Source organism: Panonychus citri, unplaced genomic scaffold (assembly GCF_014898815.1).
Source record: "Panonychus citri isolate SS breed McGregor unplaced genomic scaffold, ASM1489881v1 Contig00077, whole genome shotgun sequence".
In the NCBI taxonomy this organism is placed as follows: domain Eukaryota; kingdom Metazoa; phylum Arthropoda; class Arachnida; order Trombidiformes; family Tetranychidae; genus Panonychus; species Panonychus citri.
In genome coordinates, this window is record NW_026515482.1 from 2237974 (window position 1) to 2265223 (window position 27250).

The following is a 27250-nucleotide window of genomic DNA, read 5'->3' on the forward strand; positions in this document are numbered from 1 at the left end:
TTCTGTTAGGAATTTCTTTCTTAACTGGATCCACATAAATGATGTTACTTGATTTATTAACAGCACAAATGTTGCAATTATTGCAAAGTTTTAAGACTTCATCATACATGTATTTCATGTAGAATCTTTTGGCTATAGCCAAGTAAGTCTTTTCGAAACCAAAATGTCCAGAGAAGGGAGATGAATGTTCCTCTTCGAAAACTTCTTTCAGAATTTCAGGACCAATGATTAATCGATATTGACCGAAAATTTTTGGGTCGATTCGATAAACTAAATCATTTCTTATTTGAAATTTAGCTTTAGCTGCTTTGTTGTTGGCAGTATTAACTCTTTGATTTTGTTGCAATTTGGGTCTTGGCTTTGAAAAGCTTTTACCTTTTCGAACCATGGATTTGTTTCTTTTACCAAGTAAATGATTTCCTTTGGTTCCTTTAGGTTATAAAATGGGTTTCCAAGACCAAACATTATAATGTTAACAGCACGATCGATACCATGTTCTTCGAATGATTCATTAGAATTGAAGGAATAAACTTTGTCCAAAAATTCTTGTTCTGGATCAATTACCTTTCGGTGTTCCCATTCGTTCTGGTATCTGCTAAAGCAATCGGGGGCATGAGTTGGTCCTTGCCGATAGGCCACTTTAAAATTATATGCTCCAAGCATAATTGCCCACCGTTGTAATCTACCATTCTTGAAGTTTATCTTTGGTAGCTGACATAAGGCGTGATGGTCAGTTTCGACCAGAAATTCTGTACCATCCAAATAATGTTTGAATTTCTCGATTCCAATTAGTATCGCCAATAACTCCTTTTCAGAGACGGTGTACGATAATTGGTGCTTTAGCAATTTTTGTGAGAAAAAAGATATCGGAACCCAATCTTTAATTTTGTCGATTGGTGTATCTTTATGATAATTTTCAGATTTATTGTCCTCTTGGAGTAAAATTCCTCCAACGGCAATATGAGATGCATCCACTGCAATTTTTCTTTTAAGATCAGGGTTGTAATGCGTTAGCATTGTAGTTTCGATCAGTGATTGTTTCAAATGATCTAATGCCTTTTGTCTTCAGGCAACATCTTAAATTTTCTTTCTTTAGAAATTAATCGGTATAACGGTGCGGCTAATTTAGCGAAGTCTTTTATATACCGTGAAAAATAGTTATAACAACCCATTATCGACTGCAATTCTTTAACTGAGGTTGGATATGGAAGTGCTTTTAAAGCAGCAACTTTAGTTGGATCTGGTTTTATACCTTCTCCATTTACCAAGTGTCCAAGAAGAGGGATTTCCTCATATCCGAATTTGCACTTTTCCAAACGAACTTTTAAGTTGAATTTTTGAAAACGTTGTAACACGACTTTAGTCATCTCTAGTAATTCTTTCCAATCTCTTCCCATAACTGGCACATCATCAAAATAACCGATACATTGGTTATACTGGAGGCCATCCAATACTTTATTGATGAAATTTTGGAAAATGAACGGAGCTCCCGTTAGTCCCATAGGAAGTCTTTTAAACTGGAGTTTACTATCTGGAGTGACGAAAACTGTTTTTCTTCTTTCTTCTTCAGGAAGTTCAATTTGGTAATAGCCCTGTGATAAATCAAAACTATTGAAATATCGAGCTCCTCTGATTGTCTCATAACAATCTTCGATTCGAGGCATTGGAAATTTAGGGACACTAGTCAATCGATTCAATAACCTGTAATCAATGACCATCCTAAAGGTACCATCAGGTTTGGGTACCAACATTGATGGACAACCTCCTTCTGAGGTTGACTCTTCGACGATATCAGCAGCCTTTAGGTCGTCGATTATCTTTTTAAACTCTTTCCTTTTGTCAATTGTGGCCGGATAAGGTTTTTGAAACGGGATAACATTATCTCCGATATTAATCGTAACAGGACAAATCTCTTTAGAGACGAAACCAAGGTCTTTTCGATCTTTACTAAAGACGTTAGGAAACTGTTCCAGTAGATCTATTAGATCTTTCTTTTTGTCTTTGGATAAATCTGGATTGATTTGCTGTTTAATACGATTTCGAAAATCTAAATGGTGATTTTCATTCACACTCATTTCCATTTCGGTGACTTTTAAGATGAATTGTTGATCAACTGCTTTAGCATTTTGCTTTTTATCTTCCAAGATATCATAATCAATTTTAGTCTCAATCTTTGTTGGACTTTTTTCTTCCTCATGTTCATCCTCGAATTTAATTTCTTCCAATATGGATAGACGAGTCTTTTGACAAAGTCCAGGCTTAGCAGCAGAGGATAGAATGTTTTCTGTCTCCCTTGGAGTACAGAAGCGAAAGAAGAAGTTAGCAGGTAACAATTTTGAATCTGCTTCAGCACGAGCAGAACAGGTATGGTAATAGCCATTTGAATCAATGTTCATGTAGTACAGATGAAAGAAAGTATTTCCTAAGAGAAAACTGGCTCAAAATTTTCCACAATTTGTATCTTTAACAATCGGGTATCAGGTAAAGACATGTCTTACTGCAGCGTAAGCATATCCGATAGTTTTAGAGTTCCAGCAATTCCTTTTAGGGCACATGGCTGGTCGAATGTGAACACCAAGTTCACGGGCTTTCTCATAGTCCAATACCGAAGCGGTAGCTCCACTATCTAACAGCACACGAGAAGAACCAAGGTAGTATCGTTCAGGTGTAACGAAGGTTAGATTCGCTAGAGCCATGTGTTCAATAATATCACCTAATTGTGTTAACACTGGTGTTTCGTTGTTTGAAACTGAGAACACAACTTTGTTGTCTCTCATACCATCAGGTAACATTGAATCAGAAATAAGTTCAGCTAACGATTGAACTGTAGGCTTAGAAGCTTTAGCTTGAGAAGTTGTTGTAGCAGCTTGGGCTTCTTGTTTAGACTTATAAGTTTTAAGTTCAGGATGAAGGATAAAACATTCATCACGATTGTGACCATTCTTTTACATTCAGTACAAAATTTTCCGTTACCTTTAGGCGGATGAGATGCTCTCATGTCCTCTAGGTTTACCATCCTTTGAAATTACGATTTCCATGTTGAGTTGAAACTCGACTTTTCTCCTTTGAAGTTTAAAATTGGAATGATGTCTAAACATTACGTTGAGGATTCCTTCCTCACTTTGATTTTGTCCAAGATCATATATCTCTTGTTGGATATTGTCCGGCAAATGGGTGATGACATCGAATAAAAATCCTTTCTCTTCAGGAGGGGCACCTTTCACTTGGGTGATTAATTTTTTCAATTCCATTAGGAATTCTGTTGGTGTGTTGCTTACATGGTATTTGTAATTTCGCAACTTGAAATGAGACATAGCAACCAACGAGGGCATTGCTAATTTTTCTCTTAAAGCTTTTACATAAAGACCATAGTCAACTATGTTAGCATCAATACGCTGGCTTAAGCTGAGTATTTCGTGTGCGAGCCCCTTTTTTAAACATCTTAGTTTAGTAGCTTCGTCACAAGCTTCCAAATCGAGGCGATTAACTGTTTTGTCAATCCATTCTGACATGTTTTCACCTTTGACGAATTCGATCACTTTAGGATCTTTTCTTGTTGAATTCGCGAATTGTTCAGCTATCATTTTAAGTCCAGACATTAGTAATTCTTTAGAATTTGTTGTAACATCAGCAATCGTTGATGCTTCTTCCTCAAGGTCTTCTAGCTCCATAGGCGGGGAATCAGCGCGATTCCTCCTATTAAATTCGTCAATTACCTTTTCCAATTTCCGACGGGTAACTATTGGTAATTTGAGTGACTTCAGGTCCTCTGATGAAGCGGCAATATCTTCGATTGTTCGACCAACTTCAGTTAATATCTTCTGAATTTCGGTTCGACTAATCCCAATTTGCGAGCACGTTAACCACTCTGGGATTTCTTCCTCGGAAATTTCGTTTACCATTAGGTCTCCTATGTCTTCTTCTGAGATCTGAGTACCATGTAATACGAAATGAGTTTTTATTACCTCTTTTAGTTTCCGGGTTGTTTGGCTTCTTAAAGGAATTGTGACCTCGTATTTCTTTAGAAGATTAATGACTTCATCAACTGGTAAGGTTGACACTTTATCCATCTTGTCGGGCGAGTAATTGTACGGGACGGTAGAAGAGTAACTTGTAGCGATAGAGCTCACGTTTGATGAAACACTTTCGTTAGAGTTTGTTCTTTCTAGAGAATTTGTTGAAAGTTCTTTTTGGAATTGTTTTCCTGAACGAGTAACCATTTACTCTTTTGAGTTTTTGTTTGTTAATTGGCTTTAGCACTTTAACAGCACAGAATTACACTAACACTTTTTAGAGTTGAAACACGGGTGATTATTAAAGATATCCTGGTATCCTCGCCATGTGAAAGGGGAAAAATAGATGAATGTTTGGAGAGATGATGTGATGTGATGAGGTGGATAAGGCTTTTGTAGGGGATTCTAACTAAGGTAATCTAGACTACTAACGTAAAGAGAATCAATTGGTTAATTGTTAACTTTAGTTATTAAAAGCTACTATCACAAGAGATTCGACTGGCCCTTCACAATTCCAGTCTTACCAAATTCTTTTAGGATAACTTTAACTCACTTATCCGAGTTTACTCACTGAATTAAGATTATTAGAAATTGTAAATTCTGCTGAAACATTTATTAATGAAAATTAAAAGAAAGAACATGAAAATTAGGCCTTAGCCTTTACACAAAGAAAGTTAAATTTTCTCTTTAGAGAATGAGTTATTTACTCTTGAAGATCTCAGAGTTAACTAACTTCTTTTTGGTTAAATATGGTTGATAATTGGAACATAATTTTAGCGCCATTAAGCTTTGTCATTAGACATTACCATAAATGGTAACTTGGCTTTTTTATGCCCAATCATCAAGTTGGTTACAAAGAAAAACAAAATTAATAAAGAAAAGGTTATAGCCTTATCAGAGTACATAAGATAAGGGGAGAAGATGAGATTAAAATTAATCATTAGATTAATATCATTAACCATAAGGTCAGATTAATGTCTCATTAGAGTAATCATAAATAAAAGAAAAACAAATTACTCAAAGGTAAATTGAAATAAAAAGTTAAAATAAAGATTAAAATAAAATGAAAACGTCTTTAGACTAGACTAATTTTGATTAGTTCAATTGTCTAAAGATTTTGGGAAAAAGTTCCATTAGGAATATTGAAAGAAAATCAATGAGGACGGAATTTTCCCTGACACCCGGAGACACCAATGTTAAATTAATTTCATCACTTGAACCTCCCGATACAAAATATCCATATCAAGAAGCTGTTGGTGCTCTCCTTTACCTTTCGATAATCAGTCGACCTGATATTACTTATCAAGTAAACAAATCGTCACAATTTAATTGTTGTTACAATGAACAACATTGGAAATCGGTAAAACGAATATTTCTTAAAGGTACAATCGATATTGGCATTACCTACTCATCTTCACCTGAAAATTTACAATTAATTGGTTATTGTGATGCCGATCATGCAGGAGATTTAGTCTCGAGAAAGTCTACCTCTGGATTTGTGGTCACTTTAGGAGATTCACCAGTTTCATGGTCATCGAAGTTACAGAAAAGTGTCGCTCTGTCAACTACTGAAGCCGAATACATGGCAATTGCTGATTGTACTAAAGACATTTTATGGTATCAACAACTATTAAAAGATTTAAAAGTGTCAATTACCAACGAAAATTATGAGTGATAATCAAGGAGCAATCAAATTATCAAAAAATAGTGTTTTTCACAAACGAACTAAACACATTGAAGTTCGTTACCATTTCATAAGAGATCATCAAGAAAAGAATCAGATTGATGTTCAGTTCATTCCAACAGAGAAACAACCGGCCGATATGTTTACTAAACCACTTTGTTCACCGTCATTAAGAAAATGTTGTAATTACCTTAATATTGATTAACCCGAGATTGGAGCAAGGGAAGGTGTTGGTTTGAATCAATCATTAGCTCGAGTTCAGTTCATGATTCTACTACTAAAGCCATGACTACAACTTTAGTCCCATTGGGAAACAACAACAACATATCTGGTTTTCCCCATAGAGTTAACATTGAGATTCATTGAAATCGGTCAACTTTTTGATTAACAACAATTAACAGTTAGAATGTTTTATATTAAATCAAAGGTCTTGTTTAGTAGGTTCGATTAATATATAAACCAAATTAATCGGTAAATTGGTTGAGCAACAATTAACTAAAAACATTAATTTTTTACCCATTTTTCTGGTCCAAGTGAACCATTGGGACCGACACTAATTTTAGTGAATTAGTTTATATTCACACGAAAGTTATATATCATTAGAAAGACCTTGATTAGCTTAATCTAAATATATATAAATTAAAACTCTAAGTAAATTACTTACCGAGATATGGACACAAACGTTTGGACCAATTACCTTAATTTACCAATTTCATCTTTTCATCTTTTCATCTTTTCCCTTTGGCTTTTTCACTCTTTCTCATCCTAATTATAATTGTTTAAGCTCCTTAATTGTAATCCTTTTGAATGGTATCCATATGATGGTCACTTGTCCTCCTTGCCTCGTCCATTGCGACCATCCAATTCTCTCGCTTCTCTTTGTGCTCCAACCTCTTCGTCTCCGAGTTAATCCTCTTTCTTTTCCTTCTTTATTTTTATTGTCCTTAATGACCTTGATAATCCTGAGTCCATTGATCGCTTCCAGGTCACTTCAACTGCCACTAATTATGAGTCGACCAATAACAAGAAAGTGACCAATTGTGGACATCTTTTCTTTTCTCTATTTAAACGAAACTCTTTACAATAAATTTACACACTAAGTTATTGACAACACCACCGATAAGTTACCTTACTCATTTTTGTTTTGACTGCGCGTTTAACTGCTGAATCCTCACCGCGATTGTGAGAAGAGTAAATTATTACTAATTTAGTTAAATTGTGTCAATGTGAAGATCTCAATTAAACCAACAAACTGTTTCAAAATAGTATAAAAGAAAATCAACTGAAACAACAAATATCAGTTGAATTTTTTCCTTCATTTCATCAAGTTTCCAACAATATTCACAGCTCAATTTCAGCCAAGGCTGAAATTGATCCGGAGAAGGCAGTTTTCTACTACTCTCATGGATATTTGGTTATATTCGTTTACGGACTGGTGGATACAAGTTTACAAGTGGATAGCGGTTTGTGAACACGTAGTTTCCCCCACTTAGCACCTGAATTCCGGCATTCAAAAATGTTTACGTTCCAGTCTACTACCTTTCTACTCAGCTCATGGTTTTAATAATTCAATTTTTTGGCCTGATTCAGCATATTATATTCCATGCTCTATTTTTGATAGCGTCAAATATGACCAAACTAATTTGGAAAAACTATCTTATTGATAATTTAGTATCAATATGGTCAATTTGAAAATTAGACATCAAAGTTCATGATAAAAAACGAAAATTTTAATTCTTATCGAAAGAACAAATTCTCTGGCAGAGAGGAAAAATTCATGTGAAGCGAGTGGCGAAATTTGGTCTTGATATGCTGATAATTGCCCTAGCCATAAAAATCACTAATCATTTAAATATAGTGATAAACGATCTAATTGCTCAATGTAATCAAGTCAAGTAAGTCAACGTAATCTGACTTACTAATTTTACTTATGCACCGATGCAAAGCTTGTTGAATCATATCAGTACAACTATCAATATGACTTAGTTAAATGATGGTGATTTATTGTATTAAGAAAAATATTATATTTGGAATGAAAACAATGAACAAGAAAAACAAAATATGAAACTTTGTGTCAGATAACATTGAAATAAGATTAGATTTGATGTAACTTATCAATTCCAGAGTATTCATGAGTCTAATGTTTCAGACAGAACAGGGAAAAGACATTATTCTGAATTAATTCTGAATCCATAAAGATTGTTATAATTTAGTATTCAAAAGACGGCGAAAGAAAATGAAAATATCTCGATGATGAAACTCTCTTTTATTCTTATTAAGTCTTCTGATCATTCGAGATGGACATCAGATCTTATAGATCTCTGGTGAAAACCTTTAGACGGAAATTATTCAGATGATGGGATAGAAAAAAAAGTTCTAATAGTTTTTCTGTTGTTAGAATTTTAGAAAAACAACCAGAGACTTGTGAGACTAAATTCATGGTAACTCAATCAAATGATAGAGATTCCCAGCATTTGTCTGTGTTGTGTTTGGTCAATTCTGTGTCCATCTCAGAATCAATCACCAGGAAAAAAAGATACAAAATCCCAAGTTCACCTTCATGTTCAATGGATGCTGTAACTTGAGTTAACTGATTGTGAACTTTATGGTTTTGTCCATTTCAATCAACTCTTTGTACTTTGTTTAAGGCTAACCAATTGTCTACTGAATTTCATTTTATCCTTTATAAGTAGATTGTTATTATCACGAATTTCTGATCTAACAAGTTTCGATTATCAATTAGGTTTAAAAGAAAAACAATTGAATCATTTTCAAAGGGAAAACAAACTTGATTCAGATTTTCCAAGTCAATTCTTTTCTTGTTATCATCATCATCATCTTTATCGTCATCATCATCTTCTTCTTCTGTCCAGTGTAATCATTTAGTATCATAAGATTGGTGTTGATCGAGGAAGAAGAGAACGAAAAAAAAAAGTTCTTAATAACCTCGAGTTGAATGTTTTTTTATGTTCTTTCCTCTCATTACGTTTAAAAGTCTTTGTAATAAAACTCTCGATGTCTCAGGAAGTTTTATCTCTCATTGATGAAGAAAAATAAGAAGATGGTAAAGAAAAGTAGACAAAAGGAGATAATAACAAGAAGAAACTGAAGACACTGCGGAAGAAAGAGAGAACTTCAAATCGATTATCGATCGACAAGTTCGAAGATAGAATCCGTGTTGTTATCATCATTGTTTCTTGTTTGACTCTTTCTTTCATTATTCTCGATTCTATTTTTGCTTCAACTAGTATTTAGACGGAATGATTTTCCATAAATATTTTTTTCTCTCTCAGTTTCATCCTCATCATCTTCCATTCAATTGATAACCTCGATTAGATAGTTCTAAAGACAGGGATTGGGTGTCAATGAGGAAAAGATGAAGATGATTATTTATTAATACATAAAATAATCATGGTAATCATCATGTTCTTATTTCATCAAAAAGAGACTATTCCAGTTCAACGTCCATTGTTATTGACTTAAGTTCATATTTACATCGGAAATTATCATGTCCATAATGATTTTTCATGATTAATTCTGATTGGACAGAGGAAACAAAATCCATTCCAAATCAATTATTCAATAAGTAACCCTTTCCCAAGGAAAAACTGTTCAATTGTTCAATCAAATTATATATCAACAGCAATCAGTGTTATTTGATCAGAATCATGATTTAATCATGAATTCAAATGGCTCCTGTAGGTTCATGTTCAATTGTTCGTGATTATATTGAAGACATACTCTGATTAATATTATAATTGGATCAGAACCACAATACTAACCTTATCTTAATCACTTAATCCTATTTCACTAATTAAATTAACACAATCAGTTAATATTCAGGTAAAGTGTTTAAACCAAAAACTAATCAAATTCACTAATTGCACAATATTAAACTTGATCATAATCTAATCATTTTGTTATCATAATCAAATTGTACTGATTATAATTATTTCCTAATGACCAGTTTAATCAGTTTGATCAAACTCATACCTACTCTGAGAAAGTTGCAATCAACTGATATTGAATTGCATTGGAAATTAAATTCAATTTGATTAGTTATACAGGGCTATTCAACTTCATTTTACGCATATTTTGATTATAAGTCAGAACCAATGTTTAAAGATCAAACCTCGTACGGATACATATCAGGACTGAAGGACTTTGCATAAAAGTTTCAAATTATTGGTCATTGATAAACCTATCTAGAGGTCATTTAAGTTTTTTGAAAAGAAGAAGTTATCCCATCACTAAGTTTTTCAATATCAGTTCAAATAACGGAGAGCCATTAATTTGAATGAAATAAGCAGTGGTTTGGAAAATTGACATAAATCGTGGTACACCATAATGATTTTAATTATTAATTGAAACTTGGACCATGGACCAATTTTGCTCTTCTTTTCAAAAACCTTCAAATGACCTAGATAGGTTTATCGTGAAATGACCTAATACCTTGAAACTTTTATTCGAAGTCCTTCAGTCCGATATGTATTCTTACGAGTTTGATCTTTTAAACTTATTGGTTCTTGACATAACTAAAATATGCGTGAGTTGAATAGCCTGTACTTTATGCTATTAATTGTTATGAATTTTGCAGCAAATTCAAATTAAATCTTCAATTTAAATGAATTTACATGGATTCTGATGATTAGCATGATACCTTCGGTGAATATTAAGTCTCAATGGGTAGATAATTCATCAACCAAGGGGGAGGAAAACATATGAACCTTAAGGTGGAAAGAAGCGAAAAAAGTTCTGCTTAGTGATTTTTTCCACCATGAAAATGATTCTTATTCAATTTTCCTTGTAAACGTATTAATATTGTTGAGATGGTTTTTTATCATCGTCTCACCTTGAACAATGTCACCAGAATTATCGTCTTCCTATTTTATTTCCTTTTACTTTCATCTCTCTCTCTCTCTCTCTCTCTCTCTCTCTCTCTCTCTCTCTCTCTCTCTCTCTCTCTCTCTCTCCATCTCTTTTGCCTATTCTTGTAAATTCCTTAAGGTAATCAAATTACTCAGAATAAGAATAATGAATTTCCACCTACATTTTTAGGTGAAAATTACATGAGATGATGAGAGAAGATAAAAAATTTTCTTTTCTGAATTATTTGGATTCCATGGGGTTGACTGGTGGTGGGAAGATTATCATCTCTAAGATAATCGTCAACATAATGGTTGAACATGACAAATCTAACCGAAAATTTTCCTCTCTATCAATTTAATCTATCACTTATCATGATGATCATCATAGAGTAAGAAAAAAAAGGTGATTTCTCATGATATTTAGTCTTAATATTTATCAATGGATTATATTAAATTACTCTGAATCATGAATTGTAAAGATGATGATAAATAAAGTTCTGAAAGATGATGTAGATTTTTATCCATGACGCTGATGAAAAAAAAGTCTGAACAATATCGGAGTTAATGAGATGATAAATGGATGAATGAAGGGTAATAATGATAGAGATGAACTCGCACACAGATGAAATAATATGATATCGACGAGAGAGAGAGATATATATACAGAGAAACGAACATGATAATATTCTGAAAGAGCCTGAAGAGTCCTTGGAACTTTCTGAATGATAGAAAATAGAAGATAAAAAGAGAGAGAAAGAAATCGAAAAAAAAGAAGATGATAATTCTTATTAAGTGATCATAATGATGATCATAATCACCATCATCTTACAATCATGATGATGATAAAAGGAGAAAGATGATAGAGAAGATAATTCTCACTCATCTTAAGAAGTAAACAAATAAAAAAATCGTCAATAGGAAAAAAGGTTAAGTCGTTTTCATGATTACATGATATTATTATCGTCAGAACTTTTGATCAGAATGTTATCTGGATTAATTCTTGGAAATAAATTGTCTTCCTTATCAAATAAGTTTAATGGAAGATGATAAGGAAGATAAGAAGATTACAATTGATGATTCAACAATTATCTATCGAATTGGACTGGAAAAAAATCGTTGAAATCGAATTCCCATCTATCTAGTTCTGTTGTCAGGGGAAAAAGTTCTGAGTAAAATGTTCCCTTTAGCACTTTGCCTATCAAGCAAATTTCCATTCACTTGTAACAATTTTCACCAAAGAATCAATTGATTACAGTCCCGATTATAACTCGACGATACATGTACCAATGTGTTAATTGGCTTCTAATGCTCATTGAGCTTTAGTTCGAGAAATTTGTTTTGTGTTTTTTTTCTTGTTGGAATTTTCGAAGTTCAAGAAAAAAAGAAACATTATTTCATAATCGAAATTGGTCTATGATGATAATCTGTTTATCATCACTACCATGATGACGATTATGGAAAAAATGGAGATTCTCCTGGAGAAATCAAATTTCTCATGCTGCTCAATTTCTTATTCTACTTGAAATTGGATTTTCCATCAAAATTATCGAAATTCTCTGAACGTTATTCTTGGGTTTTCTCTTCTTTGATGAAATGGTAAACAGTTTCTTCATTTATTAACGTCAACAGTGAAAAAGATCAATGTTATTATTCATTTAAATTGGATAAGAACAAAAAGAAAAAGAGAGAAAAATTCTCTTCTCCATCATTTCATCTCTTTCAAATAATCCAATGAATATCTCATGAATCCCAGGTAAACAGAGAAGAGAGAGAGAGAGTAAAGTTTCAGAATCTGGGATAAAATTCAATATGAGAAAATAAAATTTTGTTTATTGATGAATTTACGTCTCAGATGAGTTTAAATATTAATACAATTCCAGTATTTACATTGGAAACTAACACATTTCAACATGATCATCATGATAATGTTAATAATATGATAACATTCTGATTCTCATTAGTTGCATCATTTTCATGATAAATCCATAAAGCATGAGATGTAATGACAAAACTTTAGCTCATGCCTCTTGTTTGAAATCAATAATTATCATTTTCATCAAGACTGTATCATGTATCTCATATGCATGATGTATTCAGACTTTCATATTAACTTTCATGATGAACATGTAAATATATATTTTGAGAGAATGAACTTTTATCTGAACACAGAAAAAGTAACAAAGTTAAAAAATTGTTAAGGTAATTCACCTTCATGATTATATGATAATATTTTCGTGTTTCCAATTGCATTTGATTCAGTCATGTTTATTACTTGCTCTTGGATCATGATTATTATGCTAATCCTTTTAATGAATTAATCAAACCTCAAATCCATTGAAATACTTATGTACAAATTAAGTAGAAATCGAGGTTTCGAGAAAAACTTTTCCCAGAACCAGAACTTTACTGAATCATATTCATTACTCAAAACTGCTCATATCAATGTAACAATCATGATGAGATAATGATGATGAGTTGATTAAATTAGATTTAACCAGTTGAACAATTTGTCTTTTTTTCTGAACAAAGTTCAGGGTAACTTAATGATTTCAAACTTTTCTATTGAAAAAAAAAGTTCTGAGCCCCACCCATTCAGAGTAAATTTAAATTACATTCAATGTAAACATTTAATTGTCACATTATATTTGAAATGACAACTTTTAATAATACGAAAATGACAGAATTCGGAAAAAAAGTCAACTTCAATTCCCTTTTCAAGTCGATTCTCACAACATGAATATTTATCAATGATTCTTGTGAGTTGAGCTTGAAATTCACGATAATTTGTTGATACCCAGTTAATTTAATTTGTTATCCAGATAAAACATGAATTTTCAATTTGTACTCAACTTTTTTTCATGTTCCCTCATCATGTTGATTACACACAATTCAAATGTACTTTAAGGCATCATGATAATATTACATTTATCTTACTAATGGGTCAAATAATTAGCACTAATAAGCAATTAGGCGAGGAAAAACTATCATGTTCATCTGAGTAGATATTTAGTTAATCCTGAATTGAACTGAAAATATTGAAACTTGAGATTGATGGTAAACAATGATAAATATTGTAATCAACTGAGTTCTCTTCTTGTTTGTTTAATAATTCATGGTAAGGAATCAATACTAACTCTCTCTCTCTCTCTTTCTCTCTCAAATATTATCATGAATTATCGTTCATCACTGAAACTGAATCTCTTTTGGAGCGAAAAACTTTCTTGGTTACCAAGTTGGTGAATTGTATTAATACTGAGATGGAAACAAAAAAGTAAACATCAACTTTCACCTCGGAATTATCAGAATCATGAATTCTTGGACTGATCAGAATTCAATGATAAACAATTATTCTTGAAGATAGTTGAGCTTGAAGATTATTATTATCTCAACTTCATGGTGATGAAACAAACATGATGATAAATGTTTCACAATTATGATAAAACTACAAGTCAATCAAGCAAAATGATTGACCCTTGACAATAATAATAATAATAATGATAATCTCAACCACAGATCATTAATGATTAAACATATTAGCCACACCTTAACAATCATGATATCATTAGGATAATCAATTGAATCAATAATAATATCAATTGTTAATTGAGTTTTCAATTAAGTGAATCAGATTGACCGGGTTACCTTTGTAACTTTCATAAAGCAACATCAATGGTTAATAAAACATTATAATTAACTTTCACTGTAACAATTTACCTTCATTATCATGATCCATATCTGTAATCATATCATGAAGATGATGTAATATCTGAAGGGAGATATGAGGAAAAGATAATATTTCTAATAGTAGCATGTGCTTTTTTCACCATGTTCATGATGATGATAAATCTGGATGATGATGAATTACAGATATATTAGACATGGAAAAAAATAGCATAGGAAGAAACAGAGAAAAAGTACCGTTATCATTGGGAATCATGAGCATGATGATAAACCATTATCATCATCATGCTCATGATTATAATTTATTTGAGTAGTTGAAACGATGATGATGATGAAGAAAAAAAAAACAAAGTAAATGATTATCATGGAAAATGATAAAGTAACCTCATCCTTAGCATCTTCAGCATCATCTTCAAGATGATAATCATCATTCATCAGAACCAAATGCTCCATTACTCAGGGAGATAGTTTTTTCTTATTCTTCATACTGAGCAAACACAGAACTTTTTTTCTTTCTTTTCCAAGACAATTGATATTCATCTTGTAATCGAATTGGAAATTTTCAATCCCTTTCCTCGTGATCTTTTCAACAATAATAAACTATTCTTCCAGGTAAATTTCATGATATTATCTTCCATGGTGAATACCGTGGCGAAGAAATTTCCTTTTCCAATAAATGGGTATGCAAAGCTGAGGAATAATTATTCAGATTCATTCATAAATCATATTCAAAGGTTTACGATCATCATGATGGTTGAGAAAGTTTCTTTTTCTCTTTCAAATTCAAATGAACTTTCAAATATTTTGATAAATTTTTCTCTTTCCAGTTAAATATTGATTCTCATTTGGTTGGAGCAGGAAAAAAGTATAAAATAAAAAACAAAATATTCAAAATGATTATAATCAATCACGAGATTGAACTATATCATAATATGATCACGAAAATGCTCATGAACCAACACTCTGAATATGATGAGACAAGTATTCAAAGTGAGCCAATAAATGGGCCGATTTTGATACATTTTAACTGGAAACTGTTTTGACATTCACAGTGTTAAATCATGTTATGGTTAAATCATCATTCTCATGTTCTCAGTGTATTAATACACCCTGAGAGGCTCGAGTAACACCATGAAAGAGAGGAGGTTCAAATACACAAGTTCAATAAATCACGAGGAAAATATCTGATTCCATTGAAGCATTATCGGAATTTGATAAATTGTACCAAAATGTTACAATAATATAATCCACCAGAAAGTATCAACAACATGTTCAGCTACATGTTAAGTAAACTGAACAAACAATAAAAGTTCAGAGCTTAGTTCAGTTTAAAGTTGAATTCGAGGTTTTTTTTTCTTATTGTTTTTTATTCTGAAACTTTATCCACTCAATTCCGAGTCTCTATCGATTCAGTGAAATTACAAGATAACAAATCGTCAAACTTTTCACTCTAATTGTTAACCTAATCTATTATTTCATGTAAATGATCATGAAACTTGAGGTTGAATTATCATGTTTATTATTTTTACTCTCTTTCAATTTGAACAACAATCAAAAAGTTACATTTAATTCAGTGATTTTCATCATGATTTGTTTTCATTTTACTTTGACTCTTTTTCCTGTTTACAAGGTTGATCTTAATTCATTTGAAAAGTTAATTGTTTGAACAATTTAATGGTAGACATGATTAATAGGATTTAATCATCTGATTTTCCTTGCGATTGAATTTGGGTTGATTAAATTGTTATCAAATTTCTGGTTACAATTGAGTACTTTTATCAATAGATACTTGTTGATTGTAGCAATAGTTGCTAAATTGTTGTTGGTTTATCTTTGTAAATGTTAATTGTTTTCAATCTTGTGTATGTAACAATTTAGTTATGATAAAGGTGAACCTTTTAATTGTAATTTAAATTGTAATCTAAACTGTGCTGGATGGTTGATTAGGATTAACCCATATGATTAAAATTAATTAATCAATTTAGTGAAGCAAATGAGTTTACTGGTTTGCTTGGGTAAACAATTAACTGATTAACATCTTCTGGTTAACTGTTTGGTTGTAAGATAATTGAAGTTTAATTTGAGTTAATTTAATTGTGATATTAGTTGATAAGGTTCTGTGATATATAATAATGTTTTTGTTGATTTAACCAACAAATCAACAGATTAATCAAATTAAGAATCAGTTCAATTGAGATAATGAATCAAACTTTTTTTTTTAAATTAATAAAACAAACGAAACTAAGTAAACTTAATAACATTTTGTAAACCACACTAATTGTTGAGTAATTAAAAGTCAACAATTAAGAAACCAAGAAAGAGAAAACAATTAAGCTGCTTCTTGTTTGATTTTGATTAATATTCAGATGAAAATAATCATTCATGAAGAAAACCAAAACTATCATCTCATTTAATAAACACTTAAGCTTGAATTCTGGTTGCCTAGCAACCAGAATTTTTAACTCAAATTCATTGACAGAATTGAAAAATTATCTTGTTATGAGTTATACTTTTTGAGTAGTATTTAACTGTAACCCTTGAAGTAAATTGGGAATTTGGGAAAAAATTTGAACCATTTCAAATTCTGATTTCATGTGAATGCTGAAAAATATCATTCACCTTGTCACCGAGGGGAAAACGGTTCTCATCTTGAGTAAGTTCAGAATTAATTGTCGTCCATCATTATCATCTCTCTCTCTCTCTCTCTCTCTCTCTCTCTCTCTCTCTCTCTCTGGCCATTGTCATGATAACCATGATGCTATTTCCATTTTCAGCTCCACCCTAACATAAATTACTAACTAGATGACATAATTTCACTGGTCAAGGATTAAAGTGCCCAGGTAATAATTATTATTAAATGTACGTGTGTATGTCTCCTCTCCTGACCACTGACCATTGGGAATACAGGAAGTGATGTTCAGCAGAAAAAGTTCATTGGGTTATATGGAAGTAAAAATGTTGGCTAATCATCATCAGAATTAACATGACGAGTATGATTGGTATGCTTTGGAGTTTTCTTTTATCATCCTGATCATTTTATCTGTCATCATAATCATCATGTTTCTTCACCTTCTTCTCATTTACTCCCCATGAGATTAGCTTACATGGTGATACAAGGAACAAAACTGACTGAGAAACAATTGATTCATTGTTGCGTGTTATTTAATGATTGTTTTAGGAACAATTTTGCAAACAGGAACTAATGACATGATGATTATCATGATAACTCATTTTTTTTCTTTCTTTTTTTCTGATTATTTTCGAATGCTAAGATTGAACTTTTCTTCTTCTTTTTCCTCTGTTCTATTAACTAAAATATTCTTCCATTGAACTTGAAACTTTTCTCGGTGACAATAAACTTATCACCAAGTCGATGATGAGATAATAATTTTTCATGAGATGGACTGAAAACTTTTAGTTTTCGATGTGAGCGAAATATTTTCAGAACTTTTTTTTTCTTTTTCCATCATCTCTTATCTTCCCTGATAATCATCTTATTCTTGAAGTTTTTCAACTGAAAGAAAAACTTATCTGATCAATTGTTTGTAAACAAAGAATGGAAATGAAAACAGAAATAAACTTCATCTCCTAACAGAATCTAAACGTCAGGGTGAACCTCCAATTCAATTGATGATAATTTAACTTGAATTCCAACGATAAAATAAAACTTCTGATCAACAAATGATCATGAGGATAATCATCATAAAAGAGAGAGAGAGAGAAAACAATTCACCTGAACTGAAATGAACAACTATTATCATCAATTATCATGGTGAATGGGAAGAATTAAAAAGTTCATCCTGAACTTGAATCTTCTTTTCCTGAATTCTAACCTGAACTATTGAACTGAAATCTCTCACTTTCTCTTGACTCTCCCTTGTGAAATTAAATATGTAAATTAAATTTAATTGCAAATTATATTAAAAGCATATCATGTACAATATAACAAATCTAATTAAGAGATAATTGGCAAATAAATCATCATGAAGATGGGTAGAAATTGAGATTTTCTCATGAATTTCTGTTTTTTCTTAACTTTATCAGCTAATCACTATTTCAATAGCTGATTATTGTGAAGTAATTAGTTCGAGAAGATGATTAATATTAGGTTAACACTTTCAAGCTCAAAAGATTTCAGTTGATTCCCGGAATAATATCTCGAAATCATGAGTTATCCTGAACCTTTTTTTTTCGTACGAAAAAAAAATCCACCGATGTGCTTATTATAAGAGACTGAAGAAAAGGATTCAAATTTCATCATGTTTATCATCTCATCTTAATATTTTATCAGCAACATCATCTGATACAATTACTAAAACAAGCAATTTATTTTACTCCATGTTGTCATTGAAATAATATCATGAGCATCACCATGGTTGTCACTTCATCGACTGAACTGAAAAACAAAGTTCAAGTGATGAAAGAAAAACAAAATTACTTGAACATTTTTTGTTCAGTCTCGAGACCAGGTAAGTAAAAATAATGTACTTCTTGTCCCTGAAAAGTTCATGACATATAAATGAACTGAATGGCAAAAAGTGTCATCATGAAACTGAAACTTTCACCATTGTAATATAATGAACACCAAAGAATCCAATTTTTGGAGCATCTCCATTTGATAAAAACACAAATACGGAGCTTTACATATTCATCATTATCATGATCGTATATAAGAATGAAAAACCTCATGTAATCTCAGAATCATGAAACTCCAAGTTAATTGTTAATTAACTTTCCAAAGATGAAGTAAAAAAAAAGTCGTAACCTTAAGATGAGAGCGAGAGATTAAATTACTGATCATCATCATCATTATCATCATCATATCCTTCATGATAATGATTCCTCTGGCTCCGATAATCATGGTGACATTCAATTTCTAATGCTGAAGCAAAAAAAAAATAAGACGAACAAAAAAAAGATGAAAAAAAACTTATTTACTTTCATTTTCTTTCAGCATCTTCATGATTCTCATTCCGTTCAGTAAATGAATTTACCCTGATACTGAAAAGCTTTTACCGTTATCTTTTTGTAAACTTATCTCTTTACCTTGATAGTTATTTTTACCTGTCATTCCCTTGGTGAACCGATTTCAATCCTAATCAATTCAATTCAATTATTATTAGTTAATTTAATCTAATTCTTATTTTCCTACATCAACACTCATCATCAACTTCCTATCCAAAGGGATTACATTTATTACCTTTCACTGAATATTAGTAACAATTAACTGAACCCATTTTCATGGAGATGATGATTCTTGTTCATGATAACTTGTAATTATCTGAATAATAATTTTTTTGTTCAGCAAACTTTTTTAATAGTTTCAGGTGATTACTTTTAATTACTATCATTAAACATTTCAATCTGTTGTCATGTTATTATCATTTCTCCAAGTGATTAGATTTGATTATCGATTGGAAAATGTTCATTTATCCATTGTTGATATTATCGATTATGGTTAATCAACTGATTGTGATAAGTTTGATGATTGTTTTTATCTTGTGATTATTTATGAGAACATTTTATTTTCTACTTTCGAAATGAAAGGATTGGAACTTTTTTTTTCTCGAATTGTATGATTTTCTTTTCTCTGGTAAATTGCCATTTCTTTGGAAAGTATTAACTTCTCCATTGTAGTATTATTATTTATCGTGAGAGAGAAATGAAATCTATCCTGAAATCGTATTCGAAAAAAAGAAAAAAAAGTAACTTATCAAATCAATTGTTCGTAAGAAACTTTTTCTCTTTCGATTTGATATTATATTCTAAGTAAAGTTCATGTTGCTCGGGGTTTTTTCATCTCGAATGAACTTCATGGAGGGAGAAATGGGTGAGGTGGGAACGAAGAAGATGATCAGCAATCTTAATCTGATTTTATTCTCTTTTTTCTCAATTCTCTCTCTCTCTTTTTCATTCCATTGGATTAACTATTAAGATATTTTATTGAACATTTGGATGACAATAGAGATGAACATTGAATTATTGAATAAGGGAAATAGTTCTGTTCATATAATATATTGACATTCTTCATGATGCAAATGGTGAGAGGCTTGAATTTCGTTGGGAATTTTTTTTATCAGAATTTGGCTTTTTATTGGAAAATTTATTTATATGAATTTTCAGATGATAGATTCACATTCAATATTGAACTTATTCCTGATATCATGAGTATGATCTTTGCATGGAATATGAGATTATTATATAATAGTATTTATAATATGATTGTTGAACTTGGAATCAGGTTGGGAAAATGAGCAATTAATCAAACAATCAAAAGAGTAACTTTAATTTACCTTTAGATTAGAGGTTGGTGATTGTTGATCTTTGGTGTTAATTGTTGATTGTTTTTCAAATGTTATCCATTTACTTAACACTTACCTTGAAGTGATCACATAAATTTGATCAAGTTTTCTGGTTAATTGTTTGGAAATTGATTATATTATAGTTGAGCTTACAAGCAATTAACAGAGTCAATTGTAAGTAATTGAGTGTAAACCAGACAATTAATCAAAACAACTACAAGAAACAAAATTGTTTAATTCAATTGGCACTGATTGTTGGTGTCAAAGGTTAATTGTTGTTAATGAAAGAGACAAAATCAATTAAACAGTCACTTTTCACACTTGATCTCTTTTTCTCTCCTTTGATTGGCACAATTAGTGAACAGAATTTAATTGTAAACAATTTACGAAACACCAGAAAAAAAGGTTAATAATATTAAAGATGAGACTTCGTTCAATGTGAATTCAACATGAACTGAACATTAATTCAGTCTCAGATTCTATGGGAACAAGGAGTGAATATTTTCTCTCTCTCTCTCTCTCTCTCTCTCTCTTTAGCATCCTCATCATCTTCTCTATCTTTTCAGTCTGTCTAAAAATCTCACTCCAAGGAGATTGCGTATCCAAAGATAATTTATCATCAACAATTGGGATGAAAGGTTTGAAGTGACTTATTAATATTCAAGTGAACAAAAAGTTCTCAGTTAATTATCTCTCAAATATTATCATGGTTTCACCCTGAACACACACACACATAAGATTAATCATAAATACGATTCATCCTCTCACAAGTCAACAATTAATTTTAATCATTAGCCAATTAGACGATGATCTTACAATAAACTATGTTAATTGGAGGAAAAAATTTCCACCGAGAACAAATATCAAAATTCAATTTGATTGAAATAATTAGAATAAGAATTCAATAATTAACAATATTGATCTACTAATTGTTTTATCCAATTTAATTTAATTGTCAATCTTTTTGATCAATTTTACTTTAATTTGTTTCGAAAAAGTGAAAAAAAGTTTTCGACTAATGATCTTGATTGTCTTGATTAACTTGTATCTCCTTGTTGCAATTAACTTGCTTGTAAACTTAATTGTCTCTCTTTATTATAATCAAAACAGTAAATTGATCACAATTAACGAGACCAATTATGTTAAATAAATGAGCTAAATGTGATTAACATTGTTAATTGTTACGGAAACTTTTTTCTCCTTCAATGATTAAATAAAGTTTAATTTGTAGCTGGAACAAAAAATTAATTTTGATTTACATAAACACACAATTTAATTAAATTAAATTGTAAACATTAATAAGGTTTAACTTTTTTTTAATGATATAATTTAATGAGTTTACTTTTGTTACTTTGAACAAACTAAATTAACAACAATTCAAAATTGTTTGTGGTTTTAAAATTTGTTTAATATTAACAAGGATTTAATTTTTAACCATTAACTTTGATTATTTAGTTTATTTAGTAAACTTTAATTACAATTAAAATTTGAAATGTTTAACAAAATTGTCATGATTAACTGAAAATCTTCAATTTAACAACTAAATTTAACGATAATCGCAAGTAAATCGCAACTTAGGTCATATGAGGTCCAGAATGTTGTGGTCAAGAGGAGGAGAATCTCTTTTGCCTTAGGCGAAAGTAAAGAAAAAAAAATTCGAATTCGATCAATTGAACAATCAATCATTAAGATTAACTTTTGACCGTCGTGTTGGTACACTTTTCGACGATATCGAACCCATGTTTCGATTTTCGTAAGGTCACTCATATCGAAACAAATGAATTTCCATTGGAAATTGAATTATCTTAAACATAAGAACCTCGACTGTACTTTAGTCGCCATCTAGTGACCAATTAAGGAAAGAAAACTAAGATTAAAAGACAAGAATATTAATTAATTTTCTCAATTAATTAAACCTTTGAATTCATCAATTACAGAAGGAAAAAAGGTAAGGATGAAAATGAAACGAATAAAAAAATACGAATTAATCGTCATCAGAAATGGTTTGAATAAGACTAATCTCCATCTTCAATCTAACAATTAGTTAATTGTTCTAATAAGTATCAACTCAACTTGATCATAATGATTTGATCACAGTGATAATTAACGAACTCAAGTTTATACTTTGAACTTTTTTTCTTTACTTTACTTGCTAAGAGGAAGAAGGGGAAATGTAGATTCTGCTCCTTTTACCACAACTTCCTGGACCAAACTCGAGAATTCATATACAGTCGAACCAAAAATTAAGTCGAATTGTTAAATTATTTTATTTTCGTGTTAATTGCTCAACTAATTTTACGAATTTTTAACTTGAGTGAGATACCTATGAGTGGATAATAATGTGATCAACAATTTGCGATATTCGTTTAATCAATTTCAGTCCTTAATTGTGACTATTCAATTGACCAGTTTTTTGGGTTGTAAAAAATTAAGTTGAATTTACTTTGAAATTGATGAGAAAAATCCTGATAATTAGATAACAATCAAAATATAACAATCTAAATTACCAAGGATCTTAACAACATCATTTTAATTGCTAAGAAAAATTTAGAATCTTTTCATTCTATCACAATTGATTAGTTAAATATAATTTGCAAATGATTAAAAGGGAAATTAAGTTATAATTAATTCGTTAACATTAGCGTCTAGGATAGTCGAAAAATCGAGTTGAATGACTTGTAGTGCTCGAAATTTATACTTAAGGTAAAAATTTCGAATTTGTAATAATAATTATTAAATCTATCTAAAAATATTGGCGAAAAATAGAACTTTTCAAAAGTAAATTGCATTTTTTTTGGCGAAATTAGATTAACATTGATTTCCAATGAGAATCTTTTTTCGTTCAACTTAATTTTTGGATCGACTATGTGTATATGTATTAATACTTTGTGTTATGTATTGCGTTGTTATGTTTAGTGGACTTTTAAGGTTATTTTTCTTCTTTTGGACATTCGAATTTCAATTCGAATCTGGACATTTGAAAAATACTCAACGAACATAAATAACATCACGTCCATTTATTGGTTGAGGTTGTCGATAGTTTTGGCTAAGGCCTGATGAATCCTTGTTTTCCGTTTCCTTGGTATTGCACATCAGTTGTCTCATTGCGGTGATCTGATCAGCCGTTACCGTGACGGGATTTTCAAAAACAATCCATGAAACCGATTCATGGTAAGGTGAAGTTGTCAATGAACCTTCATAGGTGAAATATGATTTTTTCTCCGGGAAAAATCCAACATATGAAATCCCTTCTGAAATGATTGTCTTCTCATCTTTGTACTTGATATCTTTCAGGTGTTTGACAATTTTCTCAATTTGTTCATTCTTTTTATCCCCAACCTCCAGAAAAACAGCGATAACTGAAAGTCCTCGATCTTTTTTCACCGCTTCACCGAAAGATGAGAACAAGGTTGAATTGTAATGAACAAAATGCAATTCCGATGCATAAGAATGACCATCAATCGTATGTTCAGAGCCTGAGGTTGAATCGCATCCCCAATGAGCATGAAACTGAACCAAATTATATTTATCTAATAACGGACCATCAGTTAATCCAGTTTTATCACCAATATGAGGTGGGATGTTGACTGTCCATCCATGCCCTGAGTTGACCATCTCAAGGTTTTCAATGACTGTTGGGAATTCATATCGAAGTGGCCGAGAGATTAAACTTTTACCGACCAAGCAAACTGATCGATTTATATTGATTGGTGATTGCCTTTTACCAGGAACCAGAGTCGTTGGACTTGGAGTCTGAGCCCATTTGATTGGACCTAAAATCGATTTCAACAATTAAAAAATTATCAATATTAATAATTTAACTCTCAAAATTTAAACATATAAATAAACAATCAAGTAACAGAAATATAAAAAAAACGATCCAACAAAAACAATTCAATATCAGAATCATTATATTTTCACAATACAAATTCATGTTTACCTTAACAAATATTTTAGTCAAACAATCAAAGTTATCTAATTGTTTGGTTAATATAAGAAAACAATCAATTGTTAACTCTATTGTTATAAGGTGAGTTATAAATGAAACATATTAACAATGATTCCATTGAAAAGGTTAAAACCACAATTAGAAAGGTAATACCAATTAATCAACTAACATTGATCGTAACGAAACTCAGCTAATGGGGCTAAGAAAATTGGTCTCAATGGGATACGTTTCATGGTAATTGGAACAGTTAACCGTTTCATCTTGATTAATATAGTTGCTTATGTTGATTGTAACAATTAACCAAAACAATTTCAATGAATAGTAAAAGGTATTAATAAAATAGTGAATATATTTAGACACGTTGATGATGTAAACGAATATAAAAATAAAATAAAATAAAAGCAAATTGAGCAATTAGCTAATTGTAATTCTATTGATTGTACATTTCGCAAGTCAAAAAATTGATTTATACATGAAAAGAGAATAGACTAATTAACTTAATTATTATCATTAAGAAACAAAGGTAATGGCAAAAAGAAGTATAAAAAAAGGTTGTTTGTTTTCACTGTTTACATAAAAGTAAAAAGGATAAAAAAAACCATTAGAAAGATCAACAAGAATAACGAAAATATTGAGAAAGTGACACAATTGATTAAGATGATGAGGATGATGAAGATGATGAGAAGAGGGAGAAAAGGTAAGCCTCTTATGCTTATCTATGGCAATTTCTATCATGATATTTTCCTTGAGGATCATTGAAATCGAACATTTCGAAATGCTTCATTTTGTTTTCTTCTTTTCCACCATAACCTGTTCATTGGAATTATCTCCTCAGTCTCCCTCTACCTCTCCTCTTTCTCTCTCTCGTTTATCACCACCGAGGTTGACGGTGATAATATTATCACCACCTCTTCCCTTTGTTATTGTGGGTAAAGTGGGTTGATTGATAATTCTGTTCCCCTGATTGAGACATACACAATGGCGTGGATTTAATTGTTAAATGATTGCTTCAAGTGGATGAATTGATTACAAGTAATGAGTAGAAAATTTTTTCTTTAGATTATTAATTATTATTTAGTAAACTCTTCCTTAAGGTAATACATCATAATACTGATGATATACAGGAAAAAGAAATCAAAATAAGATTAGCTATTGTGAGAATTGCTATTTTTTTCTCATTAATATTATCACATCTATCTCTTGATAAAATTAACATGATTATCAAAATCATAATCATTTCATTATCTCATTTACAACTAATCAATCAAATGCTGAGAGAGAGAGAAAAAATTAACACATCATGAGGAAGGAGGGAAAAAAATACAATTCGAATTTGTTTTTCTGTACTTTTTCTTACTTACAGTAATACTATTAATTTAATCAATGAATGTTCAAGTAATTAATTGTTAATTAGGCGAAGCGGATAATTATGAAACTTGACTATTAATAGTTGTTTTGATTAAGGAGTGATCACTTTAAAAAAGCAGATTAAATCATTTCTTGAATAATTTTTAAACGGAATAATTTTAAGGCCACAACTTTTAATTAATGATGCGATTCCAATCAAATTTGCTTGACTAATTAACCTAATTGACTAATTTAACCATTAATTTTGTACGATTTAGATATTTTTGCACTGGAAGCCAATGTTATACAATCAAAGTTTGGTCCGGTTTGTTTAACCCTTTATTTATGTATTTAGATATGAAAGAAAGGGTTAAGTTTTAAAATCGATGTTACGTATTGGTAATTGTATTAATAGAAAAGAGAAAAAATTTTCTATTGTAGAATTAAATTGTTTGGTTTTAATGGAAAGTTAAATTGTTTCGGGTTAGTGAATTAAAGGTAATTTAATATATTTAACTTACTAACTTCTGGTCCACTTGGAGCTGGTTGTTGACAAACCGAGGTACTCATGATTAGGTTGAAATAGAAAATTCAAAAAATGAATATGGTGTATGTCCTTTAGTACAATTTTGTAGGTCAATTGAGAAGATAATGTTGATGTTGCTGTAGACAAGAGGTTTACAAGAATAGAATTCACAGAATTCAAAGAAACGAATCAAGACAGATGAAGAGAGAGAGAGAGAGAGAGAGAGAGAGAGAGCTAACGAAAGAGTAGCAGGAGCAGTAGTAACAATTTTATCAATAGAGATGATGGAGATGACGAAATTTATGAAAGTAAGAGAGAGAGAGAGAGAAAGATGAAAAATTATTCTCTTCTCTTTTTTTTCCTCTCTGCTTCTACAGAGAATAACAAGATAGATTAACAGTAAAATAGCAAAGGAACAAAAAAATAGAAGAAAGAAAGAGGTAAAAACACTTTACTCTTGTAATCCAATAAAAGAGAATATTAATAGGATAAAACGGCGAAAGAGAAAGAAAGAGAATCAGAGTAATAAGATGATGAAGATAACAGGAAATATTCTCTTCTATTTTTTCTTTGTCTTTCCAATGGTAACAAGAATTAGATGAATCAGGGTGATTCTTAATAACGAATATCACAGAATGAAATGAACAGAATGAAACACAGAGTAATAATAACGGAATATGAAACGAGAGAGAGAGAAAAAAATAACAAAAACGAGAATAGAATTTGTAACTGGATTAACTTTGAACTTCTTTTTATATAAGTGACTCTTTCTTTATAATTGAAAGGATGACTTGGTTTCCTAACTTATTGACAAGTGAATATGATGAAACAATAGAGAATGAGAATGAGAGAGAGAGAGAGAGAACAATTTAAACGTTAT

The 27250-nt window shown here is 30.8% G+C and overlaps 3 protein-coding genes across 5 annotated transcripts in view; 1 reads left to right on the top strand and 2 right to left on the bottom strand.

The window, feature by feature from the left end:
- Positions 1-21040, bottom strand: part of LOC128386858 (prolactin-releasing peptide receptor-like) — a 54499-nt gene extending 33459 nt beyond the window's left edge. Inside the window, exon 1 of one of the 2 annotated variants that reach the window (XM_053345959.1) lies at positions 20625-21040. The gene's annotated coding sequence lies outside the window, so the exon portion shown is untranslated. Of the gene's footprint in view, positions 1-20539 lie in introns of both variants that reach the window. The other variant, XM_053345958.1, reaches the window with a different exon arrangement.
- Positions 5170-5688, top strand: LOC128387035 (uncharacterized). Its single transcript, XM_053346171.1, has one exon. The coding sequence runs from the start codon at positions 5170-5172 to the stop codon at positions 5686-5688; it is 519 nt and encodes a 172-aa protein (XP_053202146.1).
- A 930-nt stretch (positions 21041-21970) lies between the features above and the next one.
- LOC128387066 (carbonic anhydrase 1-like) lies at positions 21971-27074 on the bottom strand. 2 transcript variants are annotated; one of them, XM_053346213.1, is made up of 2 exons: positions 26366-27074; positions 21971-24321 (listed from the first exon to the last, which is right to left on the bottom strand). In XM_053346213.1, the coding sequence occupies exons 1-2, from the start codon at positions 26412-26414 to the stop codon at positions 23537-23539; spliced, it is 834 nt and encodes a 277-aa protein (XP_053202188.1). In that variant the 5' UTR covers positions 26415-27074; the 3' UTR covers positions 21971-23536. The 2 variants fall into 2 exon arrangements, with proteins under 2 accessions (XP_053202188.1, XP_053202187.1); XM_053346212.1 differs by lacking the exon at positions 26366-27074 and adding an exon at positions 24667-25634.
- Positions 27075-27250: the final 176 nt, after the last annotated feature.